Genomic DNA, 18,023 nt, shown 5'->3' on the forward strand with positions numbered 1-18,023 from the left:
AAATGATAATAAGTACATCAATCTGATTGGAGCTAAGGGCATATACTATCTAATAGCTCCTACTTGCACTTAGGTCTAATTGGGTACAAGTCTGGGTCTGATACTTTTCACGTGTTTCTCAAACACTTTCTATGTTAGTGGCTTAGTCAATGGGTCTGCTACATTTTTCGCTGATGCTACCTTTTGAATTAAGACGTCTCCTCTACCAACTATCTCCCGTAGTACATGGTACTTCCTCTCGATGTGCTTGGACTTCGAGTGGGCTCGTAGCTCCTTAGCTTGAGCTATGGCTCCAATGTTGTCACACAACAGTGGAATGGGTGATGTGCTAGATGGAACCACTTCTAATTCCTGAATGAACTTCTTCATCCAAATGGCTTCCTTGGAAGCTTCACTTGTGGTAATGTATTCGGCCTTGGTTGTGGAATCTGTAGTGGACCCCTGTTTGCTACTTTTTCAACTAACTACACAGGACCTCATCGTAAAGATGTAGACTTTCTATCATCTGGGTCTGACTGGAAATCAACATCAGTATACCCCTAGATTTGTAGTGAACTACCATCAAATACCAGACAAAACTCTTTTATCCTTCGAAGGTACTTTAGTATGTGTTTCACATTTGTTCAATGATCATGACTTGTGTTAAATTGAAATCTACTTACCACACTCACTGCTTGAGCAATGTCAGGCTAAGTGCACAGCATGACCTACATGATGCTCCCTACGACTGACGCATAGAGAGTCTCTTTCATGCCCTCAATCTCCTCGGGAGTCTTGGGAGACATACCCTTGGAGAGAGTGATTCCGTGCTTGAAATGAACATTTCCTTTTGTGGAGTTCTCCATACTATATCTTTTGATTATCTTATCAATGTAAGTAGATTGGGATAATCCTATTATCCTTTTCAATCTATCTCTATAGAGTTGAAGACCCAAGATGTAGGAGGCTTCTCCAAGATCCTTCATGGAGAATTGTTGTGAAAGCTACACTTTTACCGTACTTAACATCCCTACATCATTCCCAATGAGTAGGATGTCATCTATATACAGAACCAAGAACGTAACCTTATCTCCCACTGTCTTCCTGTAAACACAGGGCTCATCTGGATTCTGCTCAAAGTCAAATTGTTTAACAATAAAGTCAAACCGGATGTTCCAACTCCTAGAAGCTTGCTTAAGTCCATATATGGATCGATTAAGTTTACATACCATGTGTTCCTAACCTACAACAGTGAATCTTTGTGGTTGCTGCATATAGATATCTCTAGTAAGATCTTTGATCAAGAACGCGGTTTTGACTTCCATTTGCCAAATCTCGTAATCATGGTATGCTTTTACAGCTAGCAGGATCCTAATGGATATAAGCATGGTCACGGGCGAAAAGGTTTCTTCATAGTCGATTCCCTCTTTCTAAGTATACCCTTTCGCCACAAGACGAGCCTTGTAGGTCTCAACCTTACCATCGGGGCCATTCTTCCTCTTATAGATCCATTTGCAACCAATTGCTTTTACCCCAGGGGCGAATCTACTAAAGTCCAAACTCCATTGGTCTCCATTGAGTCCATCTCAGCTCTCATGGCATCTACCCACTTCAAGGAATCTATGTCCAACATAGCTTCTGCATAAGTCATGGGATCCTCCTCACTGGTCATGGCTTCTACCAAGTAACTTTCTTGGTCATAGCCGTAACAAACTGGAGGTCTAGAAACTTAGGTGGATCTTCTAGGATGGTTATTTTCTGGAGTAGGTGTGGGACGTCTCTCACTACCCCTGGGCTCTCCTCATCAAGAACAACTTCCTGATGAAGATTATCCAGGATGTAATCTTCCTCTAGGAAGTTGGCATTCCGACTACAAAACACTTTTTGCTCTTTTGGATCATTGAATAAGTAACCTATAGAGCCTTTTGGGTAACCTACAAATAGGCAATGGCTAGTCTTGGATTCCAATTTGTCAGCACTAGGTCTTTTAACGTGTGTCAGACAACCCCAAATCTTCAAGTGTCTCACACTTGGTTTCTTATCGGTCCATAGCTCATATGGAGTTTTACAAACGGATTTGGTTGGAACCCGGTTCAGCATGTAAATCGCAGTCACTAATGTGAAACCCCAATAGGATGTGGGTAACTCTGAGTGGATGAGAAATGAAAGGACCATATCTAATAGAGTCTGATTTCTCCTCTCTAACACATCGTTCAAGTCAAGTGTGCCTGTCGAACTTTTAGGCTTACCGTTAAATGGCCATTTTGTCATCTTGCCTTGAAGGCAAGGTTCACAGGTTGGAAGATCTTCTAGAGTTAGAAAATCTAAAGAACCATCATTTACTAACCTTGTGATACGATCTATATTAATGTGGCCAAGTCGGTAATGCCACAAGCACGTGGGATTAACTGTATCACGAGTCATCTTCTTAGAGATTATTTTTGGCGTTGTTTCGGTAATGTTGATTTCCAGAAAAGGATGGAGAACATAGAGACCACTCTCGAGCTTTCTGTATGCGAGGAATTTGTTATTCCGTTTAATAGTAATCACATTACTAAATAAGATAGAATAACCATCCAAACACAATTTTGAGACAAAAATCAAATTCCTTCTTAAATTAGGTACGAATAGACAATATTTAAGTACAATTATTCCTTGCCTGAAAGCTAGTCCTCCAATTCCTATGGCTGTAGCTACAACTGTTGCAGAAGTCCCCAAGTAGAGTGTTACTTCTTCGTCACTCAGTCTTTTGCTTATCTTGAACCCCTGTAGTGAGTTACACGCATGAGTTGAAGCCTCGGAGTCAATACACCAAGAAACAGAAGTAACCAACAAATTGGTCTCTATGATAAAAGATTCGAAATTACCTTGCTTCTTAGTCTCCAGATATTGAGGGCAGTTCATCTTCCAGTGGCCGATCTATTTGCAAAAGTGAAATGCATCTGATGCCTTGTCCTTCTTCTGCTTTTTCGATTTGCTAGTCTTCTTCTGAGGCTTTTTCTTTGCCCTCTTCTTCTTCTTATCCGAATTGCCACATTCATCAAACATGACTATCGGTTTATCCTTCTTAATCAATTCTTTAGCCCTCTGCAACATATTGTTGAGTTCCTGAAGGCTAACATTTAGCTTATTCTTGTTGTAGTTCATGATAAACTGATTAAGGGGGGAGGCAAGGAATTTAGGATGGCATCAACATTGGTGGCATGAGCTAGCCATGACCCGAGTGCTTCTAGTTCTTTGATGTAACCCATCATCTTAAGACAATGGTCATGAACCATCTGGCTCTCGGTCATTTTAGCAGTCATGAACAACTTCAAGACCTTCTAACGAGTAGAACGATTCTGCTCTTCATACATAGTCATCAGACTATGCAAGATATCCTTGGACACTTCGATCTAATCGAATTGTCTCTGTATCGAATTATCGAGGGAGGCTATGATGTAGCACCGAGCAAGAGAATTCTTATCTTCCCATTCTTGATACTCTTTCCTACGTGCCTCAAAAGCCCTATCACCTGGACGATCCGAAGCAGGGTTCTTAGCAACCTTGTCCACTTTCTCGGACGTTAACACCAATATAAGGTTATGAAACCAGTCAGCATAATTTGAGCCCTTAAGTTTGTTATCGTCCAACAACTTGGTGAATTGTCCATTTGCCATTTCTGATAAAAGGCAAGGCAGATTATTAGTCCACAACCTAAATTGTTTCATGTTTACATAGATATGGCTTTTAATTTATGTTCCATTTCCATTTGTTCATCTCTAAGATTTCCCTCCTATTTCAGTTATGAAAAGTGCAAAATATGTCTGTGAAAATGTGGGAAACCACATAGAGCCAATTGTTTCAGCTGCATAACCCCACCACCTTTTGTGAAGGATCATATCCACTCATCTAATGAGCTTTCCCTTTGGCCTCTGTCAGACAAGGTTCATTGTCATTTTAGGTTAAACCTTTTTGTCTAGTAAGTGCTTACCCATCAGTTTATGACACTCCTATCATCTTATGAAACAATCCAACAGATCCAACAGCAAATGGATAGCCCAATTTTATGGTGCATCTCCTCATTACTGAAGAACCCATCTTCATGCTAATGATGGAAGGCCTTTAGAGAGTTCATCACATGAATCTCCCTATCACATGCACTTATATTTTCATGAGGGAACGAATAATTATGCCCTAGTTTTATTTAGGTCAAACCATGTAGATGAGCCATAAACGGCTAGGGTTCCGCACGGTTCCTCTTGGGGAGGAAGCTGATGTGGGGCCCATCATGCAACGAGATCATCCAATGATCTTATGAACACCATGGCAATGATGTGCATTCAACCATGGCGTGCGTAAGAGCCACTATCGAATTAACATGGACCAAGTGCTTATAGCCCATGTACGTAGCACATCACACATCCATACATCATATGCATGAAACAAATTGATCCAATCAATTAAAATATCTGTAAAACCCACAATTAAAGCCCATTTAAAACCCATAATATTACCAATTAATATTATCTAGGTTTATGGGCTGAAGTAGTTTAGCCCATATAGCTTTTATGTTGTATTAGGCTTATATAGCTTTAACAAATTAAAACTGGGTTTTACAGATGTGGGCCGAATTGCATCTTGCAATCAGCCATCAAACCCTGGAATTTCAGGACTGTTAACAGCCCTAGTCGAATCACAAATTTGGTTCAACCAGTTTGGTCCAATTTGTGTCGAATAGATCTAGGGTTTGATGTTTAATTCAAAATTCAATTCTTAAAACATGATATGAAATTAAAAACTGATACGTGACAATCAAGAATCAGTAAACAATAGCAAGAGGGTTGTTTGTAAGGCTGCAACCTGCAAAACAAAAGTTAGTTCGTAGTTTGCAATTTCCAAAACTATAAATCGCAGATTGCTGAACTCATACCTGCAAAATTTCTCCTTCGTGCTTCCAGCAATTTCTTTCGATTAAAAAAAAAGGAAAAAAACCTAATTTCTCTATTAATTACATAAGAATCAAATTCCTATACATTCCGCCTAGAAAATAAATAAAAATTTAATTATTTATAGACCCAAAATGAATAGAATAAAGTAGTAGATGCACAGATTCACAATGCCTAAAGAAATTCGATCTCCACCGTACGAACAACCCAGATTTCAAGAAATATAAATAGAACAGTTCTAAATATATTGCAGAAAATAAATAATTTAATTTCATATCAATCGCCCATAGTTGAGAATCGAATTCTTAGAAAAAAAAAACCTAATCTGCATAAATCGGGTATAACCGATTATGCCTATTTGCGTAGGTTTAGATCATATCTGATTTTGGTTCAAGAATGTGAACCTGACTATTATACCACTAAAGGGATGAGAGATCCATCATATGGATGGCCGAACCCTGTAGGAAGGTTGGGCAAAATTTTAAAAATTTATCTCTCTTCCATCTGGGAATCGCATTTCCTAACAACATTTTTAAGGATTATTCTTGAAACAAACCAGACCAGATCTGAAACCAAAGGCGGGAAGAGGGAAATACCTGATACGAAATTAAAAGGAATTCCCAAGGTAGGTGTTCACACCCAAAGAGGATAACAAATCCGCCTCCACTGAAGATGGCACAACGAATGTTGAGGCAGGATCAACAGGAACGGTTCTTCAGCAAGAACCTGGGATTCTTCACCAAGAATCGAGTAGGGTGATGTGAGCACGACTTCTAATTGTTTCTTCACCAAGAAACAATATCAAGAACACTTTTTGATTGCTCCAGCAGGTGGAGATCGAACTATGATGGCACCAAGAACTGAGGGAGAGAAGAGACTGTAGAAAGGAATGTGTTCTCTTCATGGATATTTATAATCCATTCAGGATTAGCTTCCTAATCTGATTAAGAATGAGATTTCCTAATCTAAATCTTGTATTTAGATCTGGATTCTCAAGTTGATAAGACATATCTTATCCAACTGCTAATCCTAGTTAGATTATAAATCCAAAATTTTCCCAATTTAATTAAACCATTTAAGCCCAGTTCGAAATGGGCTTTAGGCCCATTAAGTCGTGTTGCTTATTTAACCCATTATGTGTTGGCTAGTTTAGTTCTCTTTGTATGGTGTGAGACCCTATCATTGATTTACACATCAGCCACATGGGTTCAGCCTAGCCTTTGTTACAAGGCATGGCCGAATTCATTGTAAGTCACAACAAACCCCTGAGTCAATCAACATAAACTCTTAATGGGCCCAACATTTACACTAAATGGTCCTTGGGTTAAGCCATCTTGTGAAAACCCAAGGATTGTGGGCAGATGCAAAATTAGCCCATCAGGTATTACCCTCAATGGCCTTACACTTAACCTCTCAGCCCATAATGATCAAACACTACCCGACAAGTGAGGACTTCACCCTCGGCTGCAAGGTACAATGTTGCACTCTTTACTCACATGGATCCTAGGAATTAAAACCTTTTGCAAACGTTTGAAATCAGTTGCCGGTAGTTTAGGTTTCCATCAGAGATAGTGCATTCCCCGATCATTCACTTTGTCCGACAAAGGGGCTGATCCTATTACTATGATCACCCACTCAAGTGAATTCTCGGACTGCCCCAACATACCCAGGTTTTGACCCGGTAAATGATCTCACTGATTGGCATATCAAAGACAACCCAATCCGATACTTAGTTTTGTATCATATTCGAGTCTACGAGTCAGGTGTAACATTCCAGTTTTGCCCATCTATCTCCAAGGTCTAGGGCAATACTAGAATTTTGGTCTAGTTCAAGGTTTCAAGAAAACTCACTCTGCATGTACCTCAGGTCTCACCCTGACAGCTGAGACAAGCCACTCCAACCAACTTGACGACACATCAGTGTCAGCCTTGACAGGATAAATCTCCCCTGATCTATCCAACGACTGTGAAGATTCTAAATTAATATGAGTCTCATAAGTGTCCAGTTTAAGAGTATTACACAAAAACATACCATAATAACACAAATCAATTATGCACTTTATTCATTTAGAATAAATGATAATAAGTACATTAATCTGATTAGAGATAAGAGCATACACTGTCTAACATCTTCTACCTTCATTCCCCATCAAAAAGTCACATACCCTTAAACATGATCCAGATCCTGAACATCCGAATGTTGTAGCTGAAAAATTGGGTTGACCCAGGACTCATGGATGTCCCCAAATTCAGATATCCCGAGTCAACACAACTTTCACCTACTCAGCTATAATGTCCAAATGTTCAATTTCCGGATCACGTTAAAATGGCAGAATCCGGATATCCTACCAACATACATGACACCACGTTGGGAACATCTTCCGTATACAGCTGTAGTGTCCTATGGATAGGTATGGGTAGGATCCGATAGTCGGGTCTCATGAGGTCAGATCCGATAGTTACAATTAAATAATGGGTAATCAACCAGGGGGTGGCTCAATGGTTTATTAGCTGGTTCCCTCCATTCCTGCAAAACTCACAACGTATAGTTTGAAGCTAGTACTGCATATTATAAACTGAATTGATTGTAGATGAACTTGAATAGCTAGAATATCAATGAATCAAATTTGGATTTATCTATCATCCGTTTACAGCTTTACTTCATCTTCTACATGTTTACATCAATACCCATGCAAAATGTGGTGTGGTTATATCAAATTAAATTATTCATAGCGTGCCCATATCAAATTAAATTGTTGAGATGTGGTCTGCTTAAACCATAGCGTGCCCATGAAGTAAAACCAATGGACAGAATAAAATAAAAGTTATTAATTTTAATAATGACTTTTTATTATCATAATTAATAATTATTATTAGAAAAAAGTTATAAATAAAGACAAATTTCTTAAATTATCCCTACTGAATTGACAAAATGTACTCTTATTGTTTATATATTGCCTTAAAGTACCTCTATTATTTCTAGCAATTGACATGATCTTCTCTGTATGTTCAAATTTTATCGAATGTCTTCAAGAGACTAACAATTGACATGATCGTTAAGCGCTAATGGAAAAAACGAAATGCCTTATTTGCCCTCTAGTATTTCTAAAATTTTCAAAATAGAACCCAACTGATAAAATATCTGAAGAACTGCAACGAAGCCGTTCTTGATGATCTTTTGGATCTCTGTTCAGTGTCAGGCCCCAGAGCAATTTCACCTCTACGATGCTCACTAGGACTCATAAGTGTGGTTGTTGCTTCACCTACGATTATGTGACCGATGATGTCATCAATCTACTTGGGGAGAAGGAACGGGGAGCCTTCTTAGGTCGAAGTTGGAGTCACCCAAGGAACAGAGAGCTGTCTCCTATACATGCTTGAGGAAGGAAATCAAAGGGATTGTAACAGGACCTAAATCGGAGTAGTTGCAGGGAGTGGGGACTAGTGAGGAGGGATGGGAGGACTGTTGATCACTTGTTCGTTGTGCCGGAAACAATAGAGACAGGGAGTGGGGATTTGTAAGGAGCGATGGGAGGACTGTCGATCACCTGTTCGTTGTGCCGGAAACAATAGAGACAGGGAGTGGGGATTTGTGAGGAGCGATGGGAGGACTGTCGATCACCTGTTCGTTGTGCCGGAAACAATAGAGAGAGGGAGTGGGGATTTATGAGGAGGAATGGGAGGACTATAGACCACCTGCTCGTCGTGCCAAAAACAATAGAGGCAGGGAGTGATCATCGTGCTGAAAGCGACAGAGACAAGGATGTGTGAGCAAGCCCATTACCAGTTTGTTTGTTCCCGGATACCCCTTCGACAGCTATGTCTAAACAAACCGTGGTGTCATCCACCCGACCACGCATCTTCTCTTAGTCTTCCCTGCTATCACCATTGGCAACAAATCCTCAACGGTGTTCCTTTTCTCCCCACCGTCCTCTCTCTTTCCCTTCCCCTGTTTCTCCCTTACCTGCTAATACTGTTGCAAGGCCGACGATGAAGGAAGATGAGTCCTGGAAGGGACTTAGTACCAGGTCCATCGTCACCATGGTTCTAGCATGCATCGGCCAAAATGTTGGGAAAAGCAGACTGATGCAATTGTTTCAAATTAGTTCCTGGCTAGGTTTGAGAGTTTGCACAAACAGACTCTACTGGGTCAGTTCTCTGTGCAACCACGATGAACCAGACCTCCTTTTGAGAGTTTGCACAAGCAGGAGGTCCTTATTGGGTTTGGGGGTATTATTGTCAGTAAAGAGCAAATGGACGGTAATATTGGGGTTTGGATATGTCAGCAAAGAGATTACTCTGCTTATAGGAGATACAGAGAGATTACCTGGCATACTGGAGAGGGATGAAGAGTAATATTGGGTTTTTTAAAAATAAAAATACATAGGTTACATAGTGTCACATATGTACGAATTTTAATAGAACATTAACAGATGCTAACAGCAAAGATAGGATTAATCAATTGTCAGATACAATAATGATACTTTTAAGACAATAGGTAAATAATAAGGGTATAATTTGTCAATTAGCTAATTTAAAAAAATTGCCCATCAATTCTATCTTACCAAACATTAAAAAGCTTTTTTATTGGAATTTGCACAAGACAGTAAGAGGTATAGGATATCGTGCTCATTATGGTCAATATGGAAGATTGTCCGTGTTCTCTGACTTTAGAGTTAGAACTCAAAAGACGCTTTTCATTTCTATCCTGGCCCAGCCTGATCTAACCCACATTGTCTCCTCCGAGAAACTTCTGCCGTCAACGTTCAAGAACCTGTGCTGTCCACCCATGCCAATCGAATAAAGTTTTCTGGATTAACTGGAGCACGAGGATTTGCCATCTTTCATCCAGTTCATATTTCATCACCCTTTTCTTCTTTATTAGCAGCAATATGACAGGAATAACGGAAGTTCATTACATAATTTGACTATTGCTTTTGATGGCGGAGAAATTCTCGCATCTGCATGTGTATCTCTCCTTTAACCACTATGCGCATCTTTTTGGGATCTTCCCATAACAATCCACCATTTTCTCTTGCAAACTCACAGGCAGCTTCAAAAACTCCCTGAAAGACATTAGGGAACATTCAAATGTTGCAGTGGGGTGGGGTTGGGGGGAGGCAAGAGAGAGATTGTTTCAAAAACGATGCCTGAATCTTTACCTTTGAGGGGAATTCATCATAGAGATGCGAAGGAATCATCTCAACTCTGTTCAAATCAGTTTCCCACAGCCTAATCTGCTCACAAAAAACATTTCAGCTTACCACAATTGATGACAAATAAATGCACTCTCGGTAGAACATGTTTACTTAAGAAAAGAAGAAATAGAGTGATGTCCAAGAACTTGGCAAATCTGCCAAGACTGAGTGGACCCCCTTACAGGCTCGTCAAGTGGATTGAGCCCAAGGATAGCCAATTAGCCCAGTTATACTGTCCAATATTGGGGAGAAGGGCACCTGATCTGTAACATTCTCCGGTACAGATGGTATCTTCTCTGCAACTCGAGGATGTGCATTCTGCTGAAGGAAAGAAATTATCTGCAGGTACGCAAATTTCAGGAATTATTTTTTTTAAAGAAAACTCCTGGAGAAAAAGTAGCACAAAACGCAGAGTCAAAGGATAACTGCAGCCTTTTGAGTTCAGACAAGTAAAGGTCCTTAATACTTGCCACAAGGACAGATCTACTAGGTAAAGAAGTTCTACATCAGGTAAAGATGGTTAAGGTAATCTTCCATAGCAGACCATTGCTTCCATCTCTGCAAGAATTATGCTCTTCATTTGACACATTAAAGTAGATTACCCACCCATGGATAAAACACAACTCAAATTCATATATTCAGTTGATTTTAAACAACACACTACTGGACTTATTTCCTATATTAGTGATAAACACACAAAATGATTATTTTAGTTTAATAATGTCTATTTTATAATTATAATCTCAAAAAAGAATGAACAAAAAAGTATTTTATAGTAGGAAGTAGAAAACTGCTAGGCGATTAGGCGAGGTGAACCTCAAAGGGCACCTTGTTGCCTAGGCATCGCCTTGACAGCTATGATACTCATATAGACTTCTTCAGATAAGTCACCATGCAAAAATGCATTGTTTACATCTAATTGATGTAATTCCCATCCCTTACTGACTGCAAGAGTTAGAAGGCAGTGAAGAGTAGCTAATTTTGCCACGGGCGCATATGTGTTATGGTAATCAAGGCCTTCAACTTGGAAGTGGGCAGGTGGCCAGCGTGCTCATTAAGGTTGAAGCATGGACAAAATTGGTTTTGTGGTATGAATGATGGGATTTTCATCCATAGTAGGTTTGCCAATAGTGGGCTCGCTTGGTCCTTCAATAATGCCAATGGGACGGCGATTTGGTTTGAAGATTGCTGACTAGGCAACATGGTATTAGTGAAAGGAAAGGTGTCCTCATAAAAGGATACATCCCTGGAGGTAAAAATATGGCCAATTCCTAACATGAGCATAAGTCGGTGGCTTTCCAAACAGGAGTTCATATGGGGTTTTGCCTTGTAGAGGAGCAGCTGGAAGATAGTTAATAATGTATGCAGCTGTAAGAACACACTCTCCCTAGAAAGATATGGGTAATGAAGCCTGAAATCTTAATGCTTTGGCCACCTCTAAAAGGTGCCGATGTTTCCTCTCAACGATTCCATTCTGTTGAGGGGAATCCACACAAGTGTGTTGGTGTACGATGTCGTTGCCTGTAAAGAATTGTTGCATGGGACCAGAAAAGAACTCTTTCCCGTTGTCGGATCTGATAGACATGACAACCTGATTAAACTGAGTTCGCACCATATTACAAAAGGCCACAAGAAGATTGTGTGTCTCAGATTTATGTCACATGAGATAAAGCCAAGTACATCTACTATAGTCATCCACATAGTAAGAAATAATCGTGCTCCAGAGTGGGACGGAGTATGATAGGCTCCCCAAATATCACAATGAATGAGAGCAAAAGGCATCTGTGCTCGTAATGAACTTATTGGAAAAGGAACACGTGTACGCTTGGCGCGTTCACAAATATCACAAGCATTATTATTTGAAGGGGAAAGTCTACCACCAAAGAGGAGGGACATCTGACATGGTGACGTGTGCCCGAGTCTGTTGTGCCAAGTGGAAAAACTGCCTTCAGCACTGATGGAGAGAGCTGCTGAAACCGGAGTGGCTTGTAGAAAATACAGTCCATCACACAGCGTTCCCTTGCCAATCAGTATGTTCGAGACTTGGTCCTGTAATGTGCAACAGGTAGAAGAAAACGTAGCAACGCAATTGAACTAATGGGTGAGCTTACTTATGGAAAGCAAATTATGTGTGAAAGATGGCACATAAAGGACGTCTCAAACTATAAAATTGGGAGCTAGAACAATTGTTCCTTTGTGTGTAGAAGTGATAACAAAACCATTGGGCAAATGTACAGGAATAGGAACTTTCAAAATTTCATGGTGGAGCAGGCAAGATAGGTTGGAGGTCATATGATCCGACACTCCGGTGTCAAGAATCCAAGAAAATTGTTCACCAAGTGGAGAAAGGCGATAAATAGAAACATTGATTGTGTTAGACAATGTATGCCCTTAGCTCCAATTAGATTGATGTACATTATGACATTTATTGTAAATGAATAAAGTACATATTTGATTCGTGTTATAGTGGTGTGTTTCTGTGTAATACCCTTAAACTGGACACTTATGAGACTCGTGTTAGTTTAGAATGTTCACAGCCGTTGGATAAGTCTGGGGAGATTTATCCTGCTAAGGCTAGCACTGATGTGCCGCCAAGTGTTGGGGTGGATTGTCTCAGCTGCCAGGGTGAGACCCGAGGTACATGCAGTTTAGGTTTACTTGAAACCCTGAACCGGACCAGATTTCCAGTATTGCCCTGGACCTTGGTGATTAGTGGGCAAAACTAGAAAGTTACACCTGATCCCTAGACTCGATTATGATACTGCACTAGGTGTCGGATTGGGTTGTCTTTGATATGCCAATCAGTGAGATCCTTAGCGGGGGTCAAAACCTGGGTATGTTAGGACATAAGAATTCATCTGAGTGGGTGATCATAGTGACAAGATCAGCCCCTTTGTCGGACAAAGGTAATGATCGGGGATGCACTCTCTCTGATGGAAACCAAGACTGCCGGCATCCGATTTCAATCGTTGGAATTTGTTTTGCAAAATATATTTATATACGGATATACATATATATTATGGTTTCAAAATGTTTGCAAAAGATTTTAATTCCCGGGATCATGTGAGTAGAGAGTGCAGCGCTGTTCCTTGCAGCCGAGGGAGAGGTCCTCTCTTGTCGGGCAATGTTTGATCATTATGGACTGAGAGGTTAAGTGTAAGACCATTGAGGGTAATACCTGATGGGCTAATCTTGCATCTTCCCACAGTCCCTGGGTTTTTATAAGGTGGCTTGGCCCAGGGACCACTTAGTGTAAGTGTTGGGCCCATTAGGAGTCCATGTGATGGGCTTCAGGGGGTTCACTGTCTTTTCAGTGATTTCGGCCAGGCCTTGTAACAAAGGCTGGGCTGAACCCATGTGGCTGATGTGTAGATCAATGTTTGGGTCCCACGCCATACAAAGAACCCAACTGGGCAGCAGGTTGGAAGCAGTTTGAGTACTTAGACTTAATGGGCCTAAAGCCCATTTCGAATTGGCCTAGTTTGACTAGTTAAATAAGGGGGCGGATCTGGGATTAAATCAGCAGATAGGATAAGGTCTTACCCTATCCACTCAGAGAGTCCAGATCTGAATTCAGATCTGGAAACCTCCTAATGAGATTAGGAGAGAGCTGATCTAATCTGCAAATAAGATAAGGGCTTATCCTTATCTCTTAAAGAGAACTCCTTATCCAAATACAGATTTGGATTAGGAAACTCCTAATGAGATTAGGAGCTCTCTTTAAGGCTATAAAAGGATGATGGGGCGAACCATTCAGTTCATCCTCAGCATCCCAAGCATCTCAGAGATCAGATCTCAGAGCACCCAGAGAGAAGACAACAACAGTGTGACTGCGCCATCTTCTCCCTGCGTTTCCTCCAGTTGCCGCCATACTGCTAGTTCAATCTCCTTCCTTTGTAGGAGCGATCAAGAGGTGTCTTGATATCAGTCTTTGGAGAAAGGCTGATCAGAAGTCGTGCTCACTGCCTCCATCGAATTCTTGTTGAAGGATTCGGTTCGTTGGACGGACCTTGCTGATTCTGCTCCACCATTCACTGTGTCATCTTCAGTGGGAGCAGTCTTTGGAGTCTTTCTTTGGGCGTGAACACCTTCGTTGGGAGATATTGCATCTTCGTATCCGGTATATCCTTCTCCTACTATTTTGGTTCAGATCTAGTTTGGTTCTTGGTTCAAGATTGATCCTTGAAAAATGCAGTTCTTCTAAAACAGGGAATGCGATTCCCACTTGGGAGAGAGAAATTTTTGAAATTTCGGTTCTTGGTTCAAGATCTCTCATCCCTTCAGATTGCACAGAAGTGTTGGCTATTAGAATTCAGGAGCGGTATAAAATAATTGTAAACCAAGAAGAAAGAGGCATCACAACCTAAGGATTTCAGACCTATTAATTTGGTGAATAGCTTGTATAAAATAATTGCGAAAGTGTTGTTCCTCGGGATAAAGAAGGTCCGCCCCTAATTTCTCTTCAAAGACGCAAGCCTCTTCTCAAATCTCTCCACTACCGGAGTCCTTTCATTCTTAGGGTTATCTCCTAAAGGGAGGCCCAAGTACATCAAAGGCCATTCTTAGATTGCACAACCTAACACACCTGCATAATTCCTTAACTCCCTCTCCTCCACATTCACCCCCACCACACAACTCTTATCAAAGTTCACCTTGAGGTTAGACATCTGCTCAAAAAGTTGTATTGCTAATTTTAAATTCCGGATCCAGCTTATATTCCCACCCTCAGAAAACAAAATTGTGTTATTTGCAAACTGGAGATGTGTCAGTGGTACCTCCTCCCTGCCAACTCTCCACCCTTTTATCAGATTCCTCGAGTATGCTCTATGGATCAATCTCCCAAGTACATCAGCCATCAGGGTAAAAAGAAAGGGGGAGAGTGGGTCTCCTTGTCTTATATCTCTCAAAGCAGGAATAAAGTCAACCACCGTTCCATTCACCTATATAGAATAGTGACAAGTCCTAATACAGCCCAAAATCCATTTACACCACCTATCTCCAAAGCCATAGCTTCTCAACACCTCCACTAAAAAAGACCAATCCACTAAGTCATAAGCCTTCTCCAAGTCCAATTTGCATACCACTCCCTTCTTCTTAGATTTCCTGAAGCTCTCCAGACTCTCATTTGCAATGTGGATTTGATCAGTGATCTGTCTTCCCTCTACAAAAGCTCCTTGGTTGGGTGCAATAATAGGAGGGAGAGTCACTCTGATTAGGTCCACGCTAGCTAACTTACTTGTGTATTATTTGTCAATGTTTAAGATCCCCACCAAGGTCTCCAACTTATTGGAAAAATTAATGAGGAATTTTCTGTGGGAGTCGGGAGAGGAGAAGAGAGATCATAGGGTGAGATGGGAGGTGGTAATTAGATGTAAAAAAACTAGGAGGTCTTGGGATTGGAAACATCAAGAAAATGACTATGGCGTTGTTGGGAAAATGGTTGTAGAGGTTCATAGTGGAAAAGGAAAAATTGTAGACAAAGATCATGGCTAGCATACATGGGCTGGAAGACAACGGCTGGGATTCTGGAATTGTGGCAAGGGCTACAACTGCTTCTCCGTGGAAATCCATCCATGATCTACTTCCAGTTTTCTCCCCTTGGATCAGGTACGATGTTAACTCTGGCAATCGAATAAAATTTTGAGAACATCTTTGGGTTGGGGTTTCACCTCTGAAGGACCAGTTTCCTTCCTTGTATGCTCTGTCAGATTTGAAAAATGAACCTATCTCTTCTTTTCTAGTTCCTTCAAGTAGAAATCTGCTGAATTAAAAAATATGAAAGATAGTAGTTTCTTGAAGCAAGAAGGAAGAGAGAAGGAGAAGAAGAGAATAAGAGAAGTTAAAAGAAAAGAGAGCAATTAATCTGGCCGCCCCCTTCACTTGTTATTTATACTAATATAATAGAACAATACAAAGACAATTATGCCCTTATAGGGCGGCAAAACATAAAACAACATATATAACACTCAAAAAACATAATAAAATTTGGACTCACATAACTAGTGTGGTCCCCACCTCCTATCTAACAACTAACATAAAACATCTACTTAGAAAAACATCATAAAACTAATTAATCTTCAACACTCCCCCTCAAGTTGGGAGTAAATGTCACACATTCCCAACTTGCGTAGATCATGTTCAAGCTTGCTCCTTGCCACCCCTTTAGTGAGAACATCAGCCAGCTGCAACTTTGAAGAGACATAGCAAACAAACTTCTTCGATTGTTACCCTTTCTCTTATAAAGTGACTATCAACTTCAATGTGTTTTGTCCTATCATGCTGAATTGGATCGTGGGCAATATTGATTCCAGCCTGATTGTCACAGTATAACATCATAGGTTCCTCTGCTTTCACCCCAATCTCACTCAAAAGATATCTAACCCAAAGAAGTTCTGAGACACCATGAGCCATGGATCTATACTCAGCCTCTGCACTTGACCTTTCCACAACCGCTTGCTTCTTACTCTTCCAGGAGATCAAGTTTTCACCTACAAAGTTACACACTCCTGATGTAGACCTCCTGTCATCTAAGCATCCTGCCTAGTCTACATCTGTATAGGATTCTAGCTTCAGGTTCTCATGATTTGAGAAAAGAATGCCTCTGCCAGGGTGCTTTTTCAGATATGCAAGTATTCTCTCAATAGCTTCCCAGTGTTGAACCCAAGGTGCATGCATGTACTAACTCACAACACTAACAGCATAAGAAATATTTGGTCGTGTCATACACAAATACAGCAGTCGGTCCACCATTCTTTGATATCTCCCCACATCCTTTACCAATTCACCATCCACACCATTAATTCTGTGATTTGGATCAATAAAAGTGTCTGCTAGTTTGGTCCCCAGCTTCCTAGTTTCTCGCAGTAGGTCAAGTACATACTTTCTCTATGCAATGAAGATCCCATGCTTGGATCTTGCAACTTCAATCCCTAAGAAGTATTTGAGCTCACCAAGATCTTTGATCTCAAATTCTTGCTGCAATGATTTTTTGAGATCATCAATCTCCTCCAGATAATTTCCTGTCACCACTATATCATCCACATACACAATCAGAATTGACACCGAAGCATCTCTCCTCTTCACAAAGAGGGTGTGATTAGACTGTCTGTGTGTATCCAAAACAAATGAGTGCCCCTCTGAACCTGTCAAACCAAGCCCTAGGTGATTGTTTTAGTCCATACAGAGATTTTCTGAGTCTGCACACCTTTCCTTTACCAACATTTTCATAAAAACCTGCTGGAATGTCCATATATACCTCCTCCTGTAAGTCACATTGAGAAAAGCATTTTTGACATCAAGCTAGAACAAGGGCCATGAATAGGTGGCTGCTAGAGATAAAAGATACGAACTGAACTCAGCTTAGCTACTAGTGCAAAGGTTTCCAGATAATCAACACCATAGGTCTGAGTATACCCTTTTGCTACCAACCTTGCCTTGTACCTCTCTATCTTGCCATCGACCTTATACTTCACTGTGAATACCCATCGACATCCGACTATCTCCTTGTCTGGGGGGAGATCAACTATTTCCCAAGTTTGGTTTTTGACCAAAGCATCCATCTCATCTTGCATGGCTGTTTTCCACTCAGGTTTGGAGAGAGCCTCAGTAACATTCCTGGGTATAGACACAGAATCCGGGGAAGAAAGAAAAGCACGGTAGGAGGGTGATAAAGCACTGTAGGAAAGATGGTGTGAAATGCAGTGGGTTGTACACTCTCTTCCCCTTACGAAGTGCAATGGGAAGATCAAGGTCAATGGGATCAGCTGCAACAATGGTGTTAGGGACAGAAACATTATCATCAGCAAACATAACAGGCTCAGGCTCAAGAGGAATACTTGGAACTGTATCTGCCGAATCTAGAGTTTCAAAAGGACTGATAGAGTGGTGTGGGTCGAAGATGTGTGGAGTCAACCATCAT

At 40.8% G+C, this 18,023-nt stretch overlaps 1 protein-coding gene across 1 annotated transcript in view; it reads right to left on the minus strand.

Moving 5' to 3' along the window:
- Window positions 1–9,320: 9,320 nt before the first annotated feature.
- Window positions 9,321–18,023, minus strand: part of LOC104587159 (transcription factor-like protein) — a 56,399-nt gene continuing 47,696 nt past the window's right edge. Inside the window, exons 13-15 of the mRNA XM_010244641.3 lie at window positions 10,364–10,444; window positions 10,070–10,144; window positions 9,321–9,973 (exon numbers count right to left, since the gene is read on the minus strand). Of these exons, the coding sequence (XP_010242943.1) occupies window positions 9,836–9,973; window positions 10,070–10,144; window positions 10,364–10,444 (294 nt within the window). The 3' untranslated portion in view covers window positions 9,321–9,835. The remainder of the gene's footprint in view (window positions 9,974–10,069; window positions 10,145–10,363; window positions 10,445–18,023) is intronic.

Source organism: Nelumbo nucifera, chromosome 1 (assembly GCF_055504915.1).
Source record: "Nelumbo nucifera cultivar China Antique chromosome 1, China Antique-T2T, whole genome shotgun sequence".
In the NCBI taxonomy this organism is placed as follows: domain Eukaryota; kingdom Viridiplantae; phylum Streptophyta; class Magnoliopsida; order Proteales; family Nelumbonaceae; genus Nelumbo; species Nelumbo nucifera.